The sequence below is a fragment of the Ipomoea nil genome, unplaced genomic scaffold (assembly GCF_001879475.1).
Source record: "Ipomoea nil cultivar Tokyo-kokei standard unplaced genomic scaffold, Asagao_1.1 scaffold0176, whole genome shotgun sequence".
Classification (NCBI taxonomy): domain Eukaryota; kingdom Viridiplantae; phylum Streptophyta; class Magnoliopsida; order Solanales; family Convolvulaceae; genus Ipomoea; species Ipomoea nil.
Window position 1 is genome coordinate 2207332 of NW_017616604.1, and position 17831 is coordinate 2225162.

Consider the following 17831-nt stretch of genomic DNA (forward strand, 5'->3'; position numbering starts at 1 on the left):
GTATTTGACCCGTGCGCTGCACGGTATGTAAATTAAAAAGTATTAATTGTGTGTATATTATGTTACAAATTGTGTGAACTAATGCGGTTAAAATTTATAACATATAAATGAAATATGATTGGGATAGATGGAGATTAAGTCCTAGAAAAGAGAATAGTACGAAAAGAGATCAAATAGTTGCAAGGTCATGGAACTAAGAAAAGAGAACTTTACAAAATTACAAATTATTGAAAACTTCATGATATACAACATTAGTGGTTGATGTAGTAGTTGAACTTGGGTCTTTGACTATCAATATTTTGAGACTGTTAGGATTGTTAACCCGAGATGCAGCTACGTACAACTGACCGTGTACAAAAACCGGTTTCTTTAGTATTAAACCAACATGAGACAACGTTTGTCCTTGACTTTTGTTAATGGTCATTGCATATGAAAGCATAAGTGGAAATTGCCTTCGTTGAAATTTGAACGGCAATCTTGGATCAGAGGGTGACATTGACATTCGAGGGATCAACACTTTTGTACCTTTGTTAGGTCCAGACAGAATCTCGCCTTCAATAACATGGTCTGCTAGTTTTGTGATTATCAACCGAGTCCCATTGCACAAACCAAGAGAATGGTCAATATTTCTCATTAACATTACCGGTGAACCTATTTTCAAAGTCAATGTATGATTCGGTAGACCTAAAACCCTAATGCTGTTTAGAAATTCCGGTGTGTGTACATCTCCAAATATACCGTTGTCGCCGTCGGCTTTGCCTACTGCGTCTGAACTAAAGTACGACCTGCTTTCGGCATTATGCAACTCAGTCATATAGTCATTTACTGCATTGACCACATCGAGCGTTGGTGCTAATATAGCACGACCTAGCAGATGCTTGGGGTTAGTGTTTCCATTTGCAAACATAGGAAATGTACTGTGCACAATTGTTTTAATATCGTCCGCTTCGGATGACAATAACATGGGTTTTGGAATTTCAACCTCTGCGTAACCATCATTCCGCCCACCCAGCTTTCCATCACCGACATTAGCAATCCAATCGGCAAATTCCTTTAATGCCTGCCGATTTCCACCGTTGGGTACCGAACTTAGTCTTAAGTTTTGTGTCAACCTTAAAACTTTGCAACTATCCCATAGGTATGATGAATTTATGGCTGAAGAAACAATATCTTGCCGTGTACCTTTTGGAACTACAGGGAGAATTTGGCGGAAATCTCCACCCAAAACCACAGTTTTACCACCAAACGTCTTCATTTCACTACACGGGTCTACAAAACGCAATAAATCCCTCATAGTTCGATCTAATGCTTCAAAACAATGTTTGTGCATCATGGGAGCTTCATCCCATATTATCAAACTCGTCTTTATCAACAATTCGGCCAGGTCGCTACCTTGCTTAATGTTACAGGTTGAGTCTTCATTTATTGCAATAGGTATTGCAAATCTTGAGTGAGCAGTTCGGCCACCTGGTAACAACAGAGAAGCTATGCCACTTGATGCCACATTTAAAACGATCTGACCTTTGCATCGGATTGCAGCTGACAATGCTCTCCACAAGAAAGTCTTTCCTGTTCCACCGTAGCCATAAACAAAAAATAAGCCACCTTTACCGTCTGCAATGTCTTTTATAACCGTATGATAGATGACACTTTGTTCTTCGGTTAGTTTGGCAGAAAGCACTTCAGCATCTTCTTTCAACTGCTCGCAATTGTAACTTAACTCTTCAAAAACCAGCCTATTCTGAAACAACCTTGAATGATCAGTACTGGGTATTGGCATCGGAGGATAGTCTTTTAAAGACTTATTTTGTTGACCCAATAGGTTTTCCAATTCGAACAATGCAAAGTTCTTTTTCTCTTCCTCTGTTAAGACCAAATCTATTACGATGGCAACAGTCAGATAGTTATCGATATAACTTAAGATATTTTATTGTATCAAACAAAATGTACATTACCTGGTTGATTTAATATTCTTCTTTGATAGTGTTGAGCATCTTCAGACAAATGTTTCCACACTTGATTCCAGACATTTTCGAGCCTAATAATGGATGAGGATGTTAGTAAGACAACAAATAGCTTCCTTAATGAATATGCAGTTGACCAGTAGCTTGCTTCATTTATAGCATCAATGTATTCTTTATCATCGTCTAGCAATCCATGAGCATAACATGCATCTCTAAACGTTAAGTACTCAACACCATTAACTGTCCTAATATCTTGGAAGCTTTTTGGACCGCGGACTATGTTCAATAGAGACCTTAAATAATACATTTCTCCTGAAGCGGGTGGTACATAGAATATCCGACCAATTGAGAAACCCTTCTTTCTTGGATGCCATTCACGGATGTCCTTTTTCCACACAAATTTGGTAGGCATCTCAATGTAAGTTAATAAGCTCGCTTCTTTAAACTTCTGGTTCGCTACAAACCATGCATTAAACGTACTTTGCCCAACGGTCTCTCTGTTTAAGACATGATCAATGGTATCATCATCTTGGAACACGACTGATTGGCAGTCAGGCAAGTGAAAGCTTAGTCGCTCAACCGGTGGAGTCCTGTACTGAACTTCAAAACTAAACAACCTCCATGCTGCCTCGCACGCAGAGATGTACCTACAGTCATAGTACATGTTTATTTCATCCACCATCTCATTACCACCTTCATCCATTGTAGTCTTATAAAACTCAGCCTTACATGGTCGTTACCCTTGTTGACATACTTGAATAGGTACTTGATTGACCTAGATTGGTTACACCACTCTACATTAATGTGGGCTTTGTATTTCAAGAGCAAGTACCAATTATGTGGTACAACATACCTATTGTCCAAATCTATTCCATTTTTTTTTATTGTCCTCTTATCATCCCTTCTTCGATACAACGGGTAACCATCCTGGTCAAAATGAGATGCATCAATATATCTTTTTGGAAAATGTTTCGAACACTTTCCATTTACCATGCACGGTGAATTGCTCCTGGCAACACCACACGGACCGTGAACCATGAATTCTTCGACAGCTTTGTAATACTCAACGTCAATCAACTTGTCTGGGATCTCGGCAGAAATGATCGTGTCCATAAAAGCAAGATTGACAAAGCAGCTCGTCCCTTGTAGGAACAGTAGTATGTGAGTGTGTGGAAGACCGCGTTTCTGAAACTCAATTGTGTATATCACTGTTGCATAAAGAATTATATTGTGTGAGTTATAAAATTCGTATTGATAATTAATGTATATAAAAAGGCATTTATAAGAAAATGCGGGGCGCACCTGCCCTTACCGGACCAAACAGTTTGCCATATTTTATTTCTTTTATTAAGCAATCTAGCTTCATCTTAAAAACTCTGCAAACAATGTCCGGACGATCTTCAGCTTTCAAATTTCTTTTCTCCAAAAAGCGTTGAATCTCCGGCCATTTAGGATTACATGTAAAGGTAATAAACAGGTTTGGATAACCTATAGATCTGCAAATTGCCATGACGTCTTGGTAGTTCTATATCATGTATCTTGCTCCTCCCATGAAACTTGAAGGTAATATTATTCTTTTACCTTGCGAGCTAGGTTGAACTTCACCTCGTGTTAACGCATCAGAAAGACCTTTGTACGCCTCACATCTCAAAGCTTTTTGATTTGACCGAATATATATCAACCTCGAAGATTCAACCATAGTATACGCATCAACCAAGAATTGTTGGAATAACCTTTTAGCGTACATTATAGTTGAAATCTCATTTGATCTTTCGTGAACACGGAACGCGAAGTATTCTCTTTGTGAAACACTCTTTCTTGCAAAATTTTGTTTAGTACCATGTGTTGCAAAATGTATGTCTTCCCTAAAACCATCCTCTCCATATGGAAATAAAAGCGGGTATTGCAATGGTAGATACGCTGGGTTTAATTCACTTATTCGTTTCAGCATCCCCGATCTAGACTCGACGACAATATCACGTTCGCCCATGCTAGGGTCTAGATCTCCAACAATGAGAGCAGCAACCTCGGAAGTAGTTGGTAGCGCATACGTTCTAGCATCTTTAGACCTCTTCCCTATTAATCTCATTCTAATTTCACTTGTAGGATTAGATTCCATAAATGACTTGGCCATTCTGAATGACTTAACCAAAACATTGTGCTCATCTAGGTCTTGCTTAATGTCATGAACTACATCAAGATGAAATGCAGAACCATTGTTTTCCGTCCTAAACAAATAAAAAAATATAATATAAGATTATAATATAAGATTATTATTATTAAAAAATGACAGGCCAAAAGAGTTGATTAACAGGGACTATTATACCTGAAAGAGTTGGATCGATTTTGTATCTCATTCTCTGTATCGTGAATGTATAACTGTGCAAATTTTGGTTGAGTGCCAAGAGCAGGCAATAAACTTCTAATCCGATGGAAATTCTGACCATTTATACGGAATATAGGAGGTGATGTTCCGTTGTTAATAGTTCTATCAATTTTTCCACCCATTGACGTGAAGCAAAACATGTTGTTATAGGACCTTATATTCTTCAAAAAACATTTGTTTTTCTCACTTGATGTAAAGAATAGATCAAACAACTTTTGAGGAGGCCTTGTCATCAATGGCAACTTTATCTTACCATTCACACAACATCCGGAGTATTTAGGCCTGTCACATGACCTTGAATTGCTAGACCGTTCATTGTACCAAAAAAATGCATTACAATGCTCGCACAAATACTCTGGATCACCACTATCAAAATAATAGTCTACAAAAAAAAAAATACTTTGATATTAGTTCACGGGGAAAAACAATAATATAGTTCATTTTAGTCCAAAGATAGTATGTCTTCGTTGGGCATCGTTTAATACGTACTCACCATTTTTTGAGGGCACATTGTCATGCAATTGTTCAACAACTTCGTGAAAATCTGATGTCAAATTTCGACAATGCTTGATGGGTTCAGTCTCCGGCTCTACCACGATTATTTGCATGTTGTTGTCATTTGTAACACAACAATTACTTTCAAATCCTACAGAAACGATTATAAAATATATTACATTCTAATTTAATATTGACTATGCAATAACCAATTGTTCCTCATAATATATTGATACCTAATTGCGAATCTGGACTTCGATTTAGGTCGAAGTAACGATGTGTACAATTGGATGTAGTTGGTTTGTCGCGGTCGCCATTAACTGTACCGCAAATTGCTTTAATTAAAAAAAATTGTAGAACGACTTGTTAGACGATTAAGTATTACATTTGACTACAAAATAAATTTATACTAATCTTATAACAAATATACTTGTTGAGATCATTACTATTTGATATGTTGCTTAATGGCATTCTGCTACTAAAAACTGGCGATGACGTAGTCTGTATTGGTGTTCGTCCGGGAGAAGGCGCTGTGAATTAAGGTAGGACAGATTATAATGACGTAGCATTTACCGCAAATGAGTATAGGTTATATACTAAATTTCAACTTTATTACCGTGCGAGCCTGGTGATGTATTTAAGTCAAACGAATGATTATGGCGCTTGGTCCGCGGCGATTTATCAAGGTCCACGGTAGATCGAGTCAAATTTGCTATAATTATAGAGCAGTGGTAAAACACACACGATAGAATACTAATTGTCCAATTTGATTGTTAGATAATTTATTTACAAAATTATTTGTAATATTGGTTTAGCTAATTACTATTTGATATGTTGCTTAACGGCATTCTGCAACTAAAATCCGGCATTGGGGTAGTCCGTATTGTCGTTCGAACCGCAGTGTCACCTGTCAATTGCAATGACAATTAATATTAACAAAACTCCATTAATGGAGTTAATTGTTGCTAATGAAAACACTTACCATTGGTAAGAATACTTGCGTACTTAACGAACTTTGAAAAACGCCAATTAGCGGTGTACCAATTTTCGTATTCTTGTTAGATTCAAACGACGGCATGTACGCTTCCCCATTGACAGTGTTGTCTGTTAAAAAAAACAATGTTATCAGTACACATTTATTATTTGGTGTACCATTTTTGTTAATCATACATAGATCAAGTTTAATTATTCAATCATAGTATGTCAACAACCACGTTATTATATCGTATAATGTTTATTATAATGTTAAAGTACTAAAACTAATTTATTATATAATCATAGCTTAATCTAATTTACATTCGTAATTGCCTAAATATTGACATAACATTTATCAGTATAATGATAGTAATAATAATGATTTGTATTATTATAATAAAATAATAACAATAGTAAACTGATAATATAACGCTCTTCCCTAACACTATAATAGTAATTAAAATAACTATTAATTACCAACCATTATAGTAAACAATTGAGTACAGGAATTTGTAATACATAAACAATTAAACTTATAATAATAAACAATTAAACATAAACAATTAAACAATTGAGTACCTTGTTGAGTACCTTGCTAATAGTAATAATAATAATAACAATAATAATAATAACAATAATAATAATAATAATAATAATAATTAATATATCTGACATAAACATCACAGATGGCCTGAGACGGTGATGTTAACAACTGTCCTTCCCTTTCCTACACACCTAGCCTTCATCCTCATCTAAGCTCATCTCACCCATCCCAGTCTCGGTCCTCTCACCACAAATGGAGTTCTTAACTCCCATTTAGGGTTCGATGAGGAACTGTTAACTGAACTATACTATGGATTTGCGATGATGATTACCTTACTGTGAAGTATGTTCAATACTCCCAATCTGAGTGTTAACCCCATAGTCAAAACCCCGATTCAGAGATATCACGGTCTATCGACCGCCATATGAACACTATACTTTGCCGGCTTTCATGGATAGAGGGAGATCGAAGGTTGGTGGTTAGTAATGTGTGATGCTCAACGATGGACCAAGGCAGAAATGGGTGTTCTCCTACACGATTTCTAGATTTTATACCAAGTTGGGTAACAATTTCTAACCCTATCTCTTCTAATTTTTCAGATCTAAGTATGGTGACTATATATCTATCTAAAACGGCAGTTTATAGAACTAATTTTTAGAAATCATCTTCGTGTATACTGAAATTTGTTTATCAACACATCTATTCACTGTAATTTAATTGATGCCATTAATTTTGGGGGTCAAGAACACATGCACATAGTTTATATGGTTTGAGCTAGTATTTAGGGCTATACTCGAACACAAAAATGCTCTACTACTTTAACAGCTTCTAGTATTACCTTGATTATTGTTGTTGTTCTGCTTCCGCTTTGCTCCAATTGTGGTTGAAGTTGTAATTTTCTTCATGTGTTCGTCTGGCACTGAATTGGCTAAATTCCAGTTTTGTTTAGGTAGTGGTTAAGAGAGAATATGAATACCTGTGTGTTGATTATATAGTAGTAGAGCATTCCCATTCAAGATTGGTAGACAACATTGGAAAATGGTGAATATAAATCAAGTTGGAATACTAAAAGTTTTATTTGTGCTACTTAATGCAGTGATATTATTACACTTTCCTTCTCATAATTACATTGATTAATCAAATTAGTCTGAAATATAATAAGGTATTGATTAAACTATTTTTCAGGTATCTTGAATATGAAAAGACCTGTGGTTGTGAAAATGTTGTGACACGTTTTGACTAAGTACCAATGGTATCCAGTTTGGTACTTACAGTTGCTTAGCAAGGCTCAAAGATAAGTGTTAAGTCTACCCAATGGTGTATAATCTAATTTGATATAGATTGTTAGTTACCGAGTTTGTCATTATTGCATTGTTTGTAACTTATATTTTTTTTATACTACCTTGATCTAGACATCACGTGTGGAATCTGTATGACAACCTGTACTTTCATCTTAAGGCATTTGAGGAGGCTTCAGATATACAAAGTTGGTGTCAATACATGGTAAGTGCCTAATCAGCCATTAGTCCCTGACAATGTACATTCTAATTACCTGCTTATCTCTATATATACATTTGTATGTCACATGCTGGAAATTTAATAATTGTTGACTAAAATGCAGGCAAGATGCCACAGAATCTCTGGTGGTTCCAAGGATTTTGAAGAGAGTTTATATTGCAAATTGTTTTCAACATATCTGTGGCCCTAATGACTTCTTATAATGCACGATGTCAATTCGAGTTGAACTTGCATACAAAAAGATAAGTGTTAATTCAATAATTAGCATTCACTATAATTCAATAGTAAGAATTGTGATGTATATTTTGATATCCATTATACTATGCTTGCTGAACTCAACTTAAATCAATTTGTCTATTTACTTAATAGAGTATTAGTGTTCTCATGTTCCTAATTTCATGTTTACTGAAAATATTAGCCAGATAACCATGTGATCTGTTTTTTTTTTCGTTATGTTAGGATTATTGAAATACATATATGCTTAAATCAATTTGTCTATTTACTTAATAGAGTATTAGAGTTCTCATGTTCCTAATTTCAGGTTTACTGAAAATATTACGCAGATGTTCATGTGATTTGTTTTTCGTTATGTTAGGATTATTGTAATAACTATATGATTAAGTTATATTACATTTTTAATCAAAATGGTGTTTTTGATTCCATTCTAACATGAATTGTGTCTTAATTGATCAAACTTAAAACAGTTTTAGTAGTAACAAAGACGTTAAGCCATTAATATTGATGGAAGTGATGGAAGTGCTATACTATCTGCATTGTCTTTTTCCATCATGTGATGTTCATCTTCTTTTGCTTTTATGTGAAATCAAATCGGCATTGTCTTTTCCCTTCATGTGATGATCATCTTCTTTTGCTTTATGTGTCATCAAATCTGCATTGTCTTTTTCCATCACGTTATGTTCAACTTCTTTTGTTTCATGTTGAATCACTTCTGCATTGTCTTTTTTCATCATGTGATTGAAGAAAATCTGCTCCTGGTTTATGTGGAATAACAGTCCTCTTTAGTACCTACAAAAAATAAAACAAAAACATTTTCCAGAAGGGATAAAACAATTGCCTTAGAAATAACATAATTTAAAACCATCTTAAATCAGGAGCATTCATAAAACCATCTTTAACAGTGTCCAATGTTTGAATCCACCACAACTGTGTCCTCATAAAAGCATTCATAAAGTCAAAAAAAAAAAAAAAAAAAAGTTCAATAGAGCACATCCCACTCATTTTACTCATAACAAATCTGCTTATTTCTCAATTTTGACCACAACTTCCTTGCTTTTTTTAGAACTTTGTGTGCTTGAAAATTCATCAATGAGGGATCTCTTGACTGTTCCATTCTCTAAGGTGTTCTCTGCATTCAGCCTCTGTGCAACAACTTGTAGAGGACTTTCAGCTTCATTTGCTTGGTCATTTTCCTTAAAAATCGAGAGTTGAAACTGTAAGTACTTAAAATTTGCATTTATAAAGTAATTAGTATAAATTGTAAACCCAATTATACCTCTAGATCCCATAGATCCTCATCTGTAAGCTCCAATTCCAACTTTGAACTTAGATCCATGTCCCTAACTCCAATTAGCTCTAGTGCATGCTTTTCTACGATCTTTTCATCAGTGATGATCCTCATAGGGTCAAAGCTATTAGTCCAGCATTTTGTTTACTGAATGAGCTAAGCACCCAAAAACTAATTATCTAATTTGTTACTGTATTAACTTTTAATGAGTATTAATGGGATGCTAAGTTCTTTTTTTAACTGTCATTGTGCAGGTTAATGATGCCTACAGAGCATGGTCTGCACAATATTAGTCTACATGAGTAAAGACTATCTATTTACTCAATCAGGTAAGAAACCAAATAACATTTCAGAGTATTAGTCTATTAACTTTTAATTTTTAAAATATTTTTTTTTTCCAAATCTCATGCATATTATTAAATGCAGATTACAAATGAAGCAGTTGGCATTGATATCTCCACAGATTATAGTTGTAGAGATCACAGTATATCTACTAAGGTAATAACTAAAATGTTTTAAATAAATATTACCTCATTGTCTCTGTATATTTCACTGATAGTACGGACCTCAATATCACCAGATAGAGAAACTGAATAGGAGCTACATTCCTTAAAACTTGATTGCGAAATAATACTTCGCATTGGAGTCTGTTCATGGTTGATACTATGAAAAAAAAAAAAAAAAACACTAAGACTTAGGTACCAATCTAATAGGTAGTGCAATAAATTTAATTGACTAACCTTTTTCTGAACTCCTCGAATGGTGGAGATTCCTGGTTGAACAGCAGTTGTGTTACATCATAGGAGCTACAAAGCTTAACATCCCCACCTTTAGAAATTATGGTAGTAAACATTAGACAATCCATTATTGGTAAATGTGGACAAATATATATATAACTTAGCCAGAAACTAAAACTTTTAATTTACTTACTTTTTAAACACACCCTAGCCCTACAAAATTAGATCAACACCAATAATGCCTCTTGTGTGGTAGAATTGTAGAATGCCTCAATCTTGCTTACGTGTTCGTCCCACAAAGTACACATCAATTGTATACCACTGCAAAATGTTAGATAAGAGATTAGAAGAACAGAAAATCTAAAAATAGAGTAGAAATAGAAGGAAACGAATAAAAAAAAATACTCAATGTCTTCAATGGTGAAGTCAATCAGCCTGGAGTTCTTCCCATTAATCAGTTTATCCTGTGGGCAGTGAATCTCAATCACTCGACCAATCACATCTACAGAATAGTGCATTATTAGAGTACAAATTAATAGTAACAATATCAATTAATTAGAAAATTAGAAAATAAGAGAGCAATTGATTACCAAATAGTTGTTTCTCATCAAGGCCTTCATTAGATTTGATCTCTCTAAATGACTTCAGACGATACATTTTCATCGGAAATTTTGCAATCTTTAAATCCTTGACCATAGTCTGATAATTGAATTTTATCATGTACTTCTGTGGACTGGTCTTGTATGAATAAAAATTGGTGATAACACAAAAATTCTTTATAGCGTAAACTGAACCCTTAGAAAAATAGCTTAGGTACTTTTTCACATATTCTTTGGGTACATGAGCATGAAGGAAGGAACCCTATAAAATCAATAGGAACTGTCTAAATATATATCATAAATAGGAACTGTAAAAACTGAAACTTGTGACTTAAACCTGTTGATGTATTTGAATATATATTTGTAAATAGCATTTACCTCTTCATCATGAAAAACTATTTCTTTTGATCTAATCTTCGTGTGATCATTTCTCTCAGGAATCTGATATGCTCTCACCACCCGTAGCCTAAGAGCCTGCCTGGTGTTCATTGGGGATATTTGGCTAGCAAGGATAAACATCTTCTTGTAGGTCTGAAGAAGAATGAGAGTGACCGGTGCAGCTTTTGTGTGAAATAACGAAAGGTCTGAAGAAGAATGAGAATGACAGTAGAATATTTTGTGTTGTATATGTGCTGTATATATAAGGTCTGATGACCTTTCGTACTATTTCCTTAGAAATTAATACCTAGAGAATATGTATGGGTTAGTGGGCTCAATGTTCCATATGGGGAAGTGATGGAATTAAATACATTCTCTAATCCCATTGGATTAGAGAGTGATCTACCGTAGATATTTTTAAAAATGTAGGTTTTCTATAAAGTTTACCTATTACACTGCACAAACCTTTCGTGTTCCAACGCAAATACCATAAATATTTCGGCTATGTCAAAACGACGCTGTTGCTATTAGGCGGGAGTTTTTTGCTCCTATTATTTTGCTTTAATATATATAGAGATACTTTAATTTCCGCAACAATCATTTGGAGAAGTGGTTAATTGTAGACTATAATTTGGAGCAAAGGAAATGGCAAGTTGACCGTGGCAAGGGGTGTGGGAAAAAATGGCAAAGTACACTTATCAGATATCTCAGTACGGTGGGACCCACTCCCCACAAGGTGGTCCCGGCCCTTACTCTAATAACCTGCGACGGACATGTGTGCAACAAAGTCTGACTTTTCCAACGTTGAATAAACAATCTTGTAATGGGTCCCACTTACCTTATATCCAGCCAATAGCCACTCGAAACGTGGCTCCATAGACCTTATCAGTTGTACATTGTGGTAGTACTCACTACTTAAATACCTGGTAACGTACGAGAATATGCAAGAATAGTTGTTTTTTTTACTATTGACTGTGTTATCTTGTAATACTCTTTCGGTTTTATTTTATGTGTCGAGTTACGTTAATAAAGTTGACTGAAGATATTTACAATTTAATTATTTATATTATTTAGTTTAGAATTAGTATGTAAAATTTATATATTTAGAAACTACATCAAAAATAATATTAAACATAAAATATTAAATTTAAAAATTATAAGAAAATGCTTATAGAAATAATTAAAAGAAAAAATAATTGGTTTGATCAATAAATAATAAATAGAACAGAAAAAATGAGACAGAGAAAGTATCTATTATTATTGATTCAACGGGAACTTAAACACATAACTTTTTATTTAGAAAAGTCACATCGTTGACTATGCAAGAATAGTTCATTTAAACATAAACTTAGAATAAACATGTATACACTATTATTTGATGTTTCTTATCTATTTTATTTTAGTTTCTATTTTTTTTTAATAGTACACCTTACACCTTACGCTATGGTAAATTTGTTGATAAAAATATGTGTTAAATTTTGGGTGCCAATTTTAAATCCAATGTTTATTACAGGATTGATTTTTCTCATTTTACTTTTTTAAAGAAATTAATTTAATTTTAATAAACAAAATATATAAGCACACTCTAATAACCCGCACACACATACAAATATGTTTGTGCGAGGGGTTGTGAAAAGGTGAATCAATAACTAGTTAAAGTATGTTCCGTGAAAGGAATGGTTGAATGATGGAATGCGATTCTCTTACATTTAAAGACAAGTTGATTCTTGTCAATATAACGGTGTGTGATTTATTTAGTGCACACACTCGAGTAATAACAGCAGTTTGGGTTATTCTCTACATCCAAAAAGACTAATTAAAGTGTGCTAATATACTAAAAATGTTAACGTTTAGTGAACAAAATTGTTAATTTTATATGAATTAATTATTTAAAAAACTAACTTTAAATCTTGGTTGAAAAAATCGCTAGGCGTTCGGGAGTGTCTAGGCTGTGTATTTTTTATTTTTTAAAAATTTGTTTAAATTTTTTTTAATTTTTTAAGACTTAATAATTATAAACTATTTAATACTTTAATAGTTAATACTTAATATTAAAATATTAACCTTAAAAACATTAGAGTGAAAAAATTTTAGGGTTATTTAATTTGCTCAGAACGATGTCATTTTGAGTGAAATAACCCGTTTAAAAAAAAGAAGAGAACAATACCTAATTGATTGACTAGGCGACCTAGTCGGTGCCTAGGAGGCCTAAACAGCGTTAAGGCAACCTAGTCGACCTCCTAGCCATCTAGCTGCCAGACCACCGATTATGGTGCGCTAAGCGATCGGTCAATGCCTAGTGCGTAAGCGCCAATTAATCGATACCTATGTGGTATTTTTGCAACAAACATTTATGTTGAATATGGCATAGCGTAGTTCCTCTCAGGATAGTACATTTGTATATAAAATAATTTGTATGGTGCCTGCTTGACCTTTTACTATTATTATTAGGTAGGCTATCGATGATGGATGCACGTACAATGATATGGAGGCAATTGCGCCCACCCTTAAAAAGGTGAATTTATATTTTACGGTATCGTAAATAAATTTTGTCATTTTTTGCATGACAATATTATATTATTTTGATTTATAAAAAATTTCACTATCGCTATTAAAAATTAATCTCTTGATAAAACATGCCTTGTGGGTCTTCTTCAAATTGAGGAAGAAAGTCTTTTGTTTGCAAGGAGACAATAAAAATCGTGTCGTCCATCGCTAAAATTCTAAAATATCTCTATTATCGATACACAAAAATGACAAATTGATGTATTAAATTGTAACATTTTAAAATTCATAAATCTAATTACTTTTTTCTTGAAAAGTTCAAGAGTATATTTGACTATTTATCTCTTTTTTTTTTATATATATATAATTCATTTGAAGAGATTGAGAATATAATCAAACTTATGGCGTTCTACTTAAACTCACAAATTTATTACATTGTTCGACATAAATACAATTGCAACTGAAATTTTGATTAACCCAACAGTTTGGAGCAGTTGGTAAACGGACTATTAATGCAATTGCAAGGTCAATTCGGTGTGCACCAAATGTCATATGAAAAAAAAAAAAAAAAAGTAACCAAGTTGTGTACCTAAAAATTTGACCTCCACCACCAAATAGCACATTATATGAAAGCCAAAAATTGAATGTTGTGAATAGTTAAAGCACATTTCTCATGAGGAAAGGTAAATTCAACTTAGAGCAACAAGAAGTAACAAATTAAACTACATTAGGTTTTTGGGTAGCTACTCATGGTGATGAGCATTTATGGAAATTCCCTATTTTGCCTATTTAAGGGTGGGGGATAAATCACTTTCAAAACCCTAAAATGGTTGAAAATTCCTTTAATTTGGGCTCTAAATTAGAATAAAAGGAGAGGTAGCGTTGAGGAAAAGGGGAAGTTGTCTATGGTCATGTTCCCATTTAAAATAGCAAATGTGGAAACATTATAATGCTCTCTTTTATATTTATTGATTTTTATCTTTATTAATTATTTCAATTTCTGAAACACAATACTAGTGCCTCTCAACAAACTTTTTTAAGAAAAAAATGTTAATGCTAGCTTGTGGTTTAGTACAATTTTTATCTCCATTTCTGCAGGGAATTTCACCCCTTGTCAATTTTATAGTCAAATTAGTGATTTAGTACAATTTTTAACATTCAAATAACAAAATTTAATATTAAATTCTTAATTCAAAGATTAGTCTAGTATTAATTAATGTATTTGAGAGGAGACAAGGTGGAGCGAGGAGGGGTATCCCCGTCTCCGTCTCTGTGGAGTGGGGAAAAATTGTTACCCCTACTCGTGGGCCAACATATGAAGCTTGCGAGTCAACGGTGTTTGCTTTATTAGAGATCAACATTTTGTTGTCCTTACCCATCAACAGTGCAGTGTGTTAGGGTTGGTTCGCTGGCTTTAGTCACTTTGACATCTATATAACTAGGTGACTAAATTTACATTGCGTATAACTAAGGAACTATATCTATACTACGGTCATAACTAAGGGATCAAAAGTGTTATTTTTCTTAAATTTATTTTAAATATTTAATTATTGTGTGAACGCTTTATTAATTTATGGTGAAGTTTATGGATCCATAGCCACTCATAGCCCATAGGCCACTAATAAAATGAAGGTTTTTTGTTTATATAGCAAGGGAAATTTACGACCACTATGTAAGGGTGTGAACTGGTAAATCTTGCTTCAACTTTATAGTTCACACCACATAAAAGAGGTAAGTCACACTAAGAAGATCATGTGTGACAAAATCGACTGAAAGGGTGTTGGTAATAATAATCGAACAAACAATTAATTTGTGTACGAAATAAATGTATTTTCAATTCATTATATATACTTTAAAAAAAAAACAAATTAAGTGATCTTAATTTCGCCGGATAATTCTAAGCCCATAGAACCTCACTGGTGCCTCCAGTCATGACCATTAAGTCAAATGACGAAGCAACTATGCTAACTGCTAAGCCACGGGATTCATTATATTTTTATATGGAGGTTGGGGACTATGGTACAAAAGGCAAATTAAACTACCAAAAGGGAATAAATTCGTTACATTTTGCAAAGTTTCCAAAAGGGAATAAATTCATTGATTTATTGAATTTTAAGTCTCCAGATTTCAAGACCCAGAAAAAAAAAATGGTCTCCGGATTTAGGACAATATATGGCATTTATTTATTGAATAAATTTGAATTGTATGAATAATCTATTTTACAGTGTAATGGATTCCGCTATGAATATGTTGATGAACTAAATTGTGTTCTCATTATTCCTAAAAACTAATCACACATTGCCTTGTAAGAAAGAAAGTGAAATCCGGAAGGTAAAGTCAAAAACTAAACATCGGACAAGAATTCACAATAACAAGTATAGTTGTGTCCGTCATCAATCAAAAGTTAGAATCTTACCATTACATATCCACCGTAAAAAGTATATATACCTAAACATTTATTAAAATGAATATAGATGTTATGCGATATTCGTTAATCTTCAGGATTTAATCTTCGGTAGATTGATTGTTACGTCAAATATCATAGAACAGAAGAAAAGGGAGAGAGAATATTAAAATAGTAAGGGCTTGTTTGGTTCGCGGAAAATATTTTAAGGGAAGTTGAATTAAAATTTCATGAAAAAATAATTACTAGGAAAATGAATTTCATTGTTTGGTTAGTGGAAAAAGAATTACTGGGAATACTAGAAGGATGTTTGGTTCATGGAAAATGTTTTCCCAAAGGAAAATATTTTCTTTAAAGTGGAGGAAAATATTGTTTTCCGGTGTTTGGTTCATGGAATTCATTTTCCATGAATTTCTCAAATTTGAGGAAAACAAAATCCATGGACCAAGGATTTTGTTTTCCAGGGGAGATGGGAAGAAAAAGTGATATGAATTACTAATTTTACCCTTATTTTCTTTTTTAATTATATTACTCTTATTAATTTGTAGGGGCATATAGGTCTTTATACTCGTTATTCATTACAATTTCAAATCTAACCAAACAATAGAATTAATATTCTCAGTAATTCTTTTTCCACCAACCAAACAATGAAATTCATCTTCCTAGTAATTGTTTTTCCATGGAATTTCAATTCCACTTCCCTTAAAATATTTTCCGCGAACCAAACGAGCCCACCTAGATTTGGAATTGTAAAAAATAACGAGTATAAAGACCTATATGCCCCTACAAATTAATAAGAGTAATATAATTAAAAAAAAAAACAAGGGTAAAATAGGCAATCCATATCACTTTTTCTTCTAATCTTTCATGGAAAACAAAATCCTTGGTCCAACCAAGGATTTTGTTTTCCTCAAATTTGAAGAATTCATTTTCCCATAGAAAATGAATTTCCATGAACCAAACACCTGAAAGCAACATTTTCCTCCACTTTAAGGAAATATTTTTCTTTGGAAAACATTTTCCAATGAACCAAACATCTTCTAACTGAAAGTGCAAAAGGAAAAGTTCGGGGGTTCTTTCATTCATTCCACAACTGAACAACATAATATATATATATATATATATATATATATATATATATATTCCTACAAACTAGGAAAATAACAAACCACTCAACATAATGGCCACACATCTAAATCTTCATAACACTCTGATCCTCCTTGAACATTATCTTCTTGTAATCATGCCTAGTTAAAAACCTTACCAAAACTCTGTGAGGAAAAACATAGTCAAGGAAAAGAGTACATAATGTCTGTATAATCATGTGTTATACAGAGTTGCCTCATTAAAAACCTTTGGCTAAGAAAACTCAGTGGGAAAAACTTAGCTAGAGGAAAAGAGTACAACAATAAATCTTTCATAAATCTCCAGGGTATAATCTTCAAGATAACCAATCATAAACCTTCACCTTTTGACATTATTATATCATATGCATGTCTCATTATGTTAAAAACCTCATTAGAAAAACTCAGTGGGAAAAAAATTAGTTGAGGAAAAGGGTACATGATATGTGTATTCATGTGTTGCACTAGTTGCCTCATTAAAAACCTTTAATTAAGAAAATAATATCAAAACTTAATTAGAGGAAAAAGAGTACAACTGTTGGTCTTCAAGACCCAATCTTCAGAATTGATCCATGTAAAATGATACTCCCCCTCAGGATAACAATCTTCAAATCCCATACATAAAATATATTTCCAAAATTTGTAGAAATGGATTGGACAAATCTTCAGGATTGTCA

General features: G+C 33.3%; 1 protein-coding gene across 1 annotated transcript; it reads right to left on the bottom strand.

Annotated features, from left to right (window-relative positions):
• Window positions 1–217: 217 nt before the first annotated feature.
• Window positions 218–2667, bottom strand: LOC109178135 (ATP-dependent DNA helicase pif1-like). The gene is made up of 2 exons (XM_019327688.1): window positions 1956–2667; window positions 218–1878 (listed from the first exon to the last, which is right to left on the bottom strand). The coding sequence occupies exons 1-2, from the start codon at window positions 2665–2667 to the stop codon at window positions 218–220; spliced, it is 2373 nt and encodes a 790-aa protein (XP_019183233.1).
• Between the last annotated feature and the right edge of the window lie 15164 nt (window positions 2668–17831).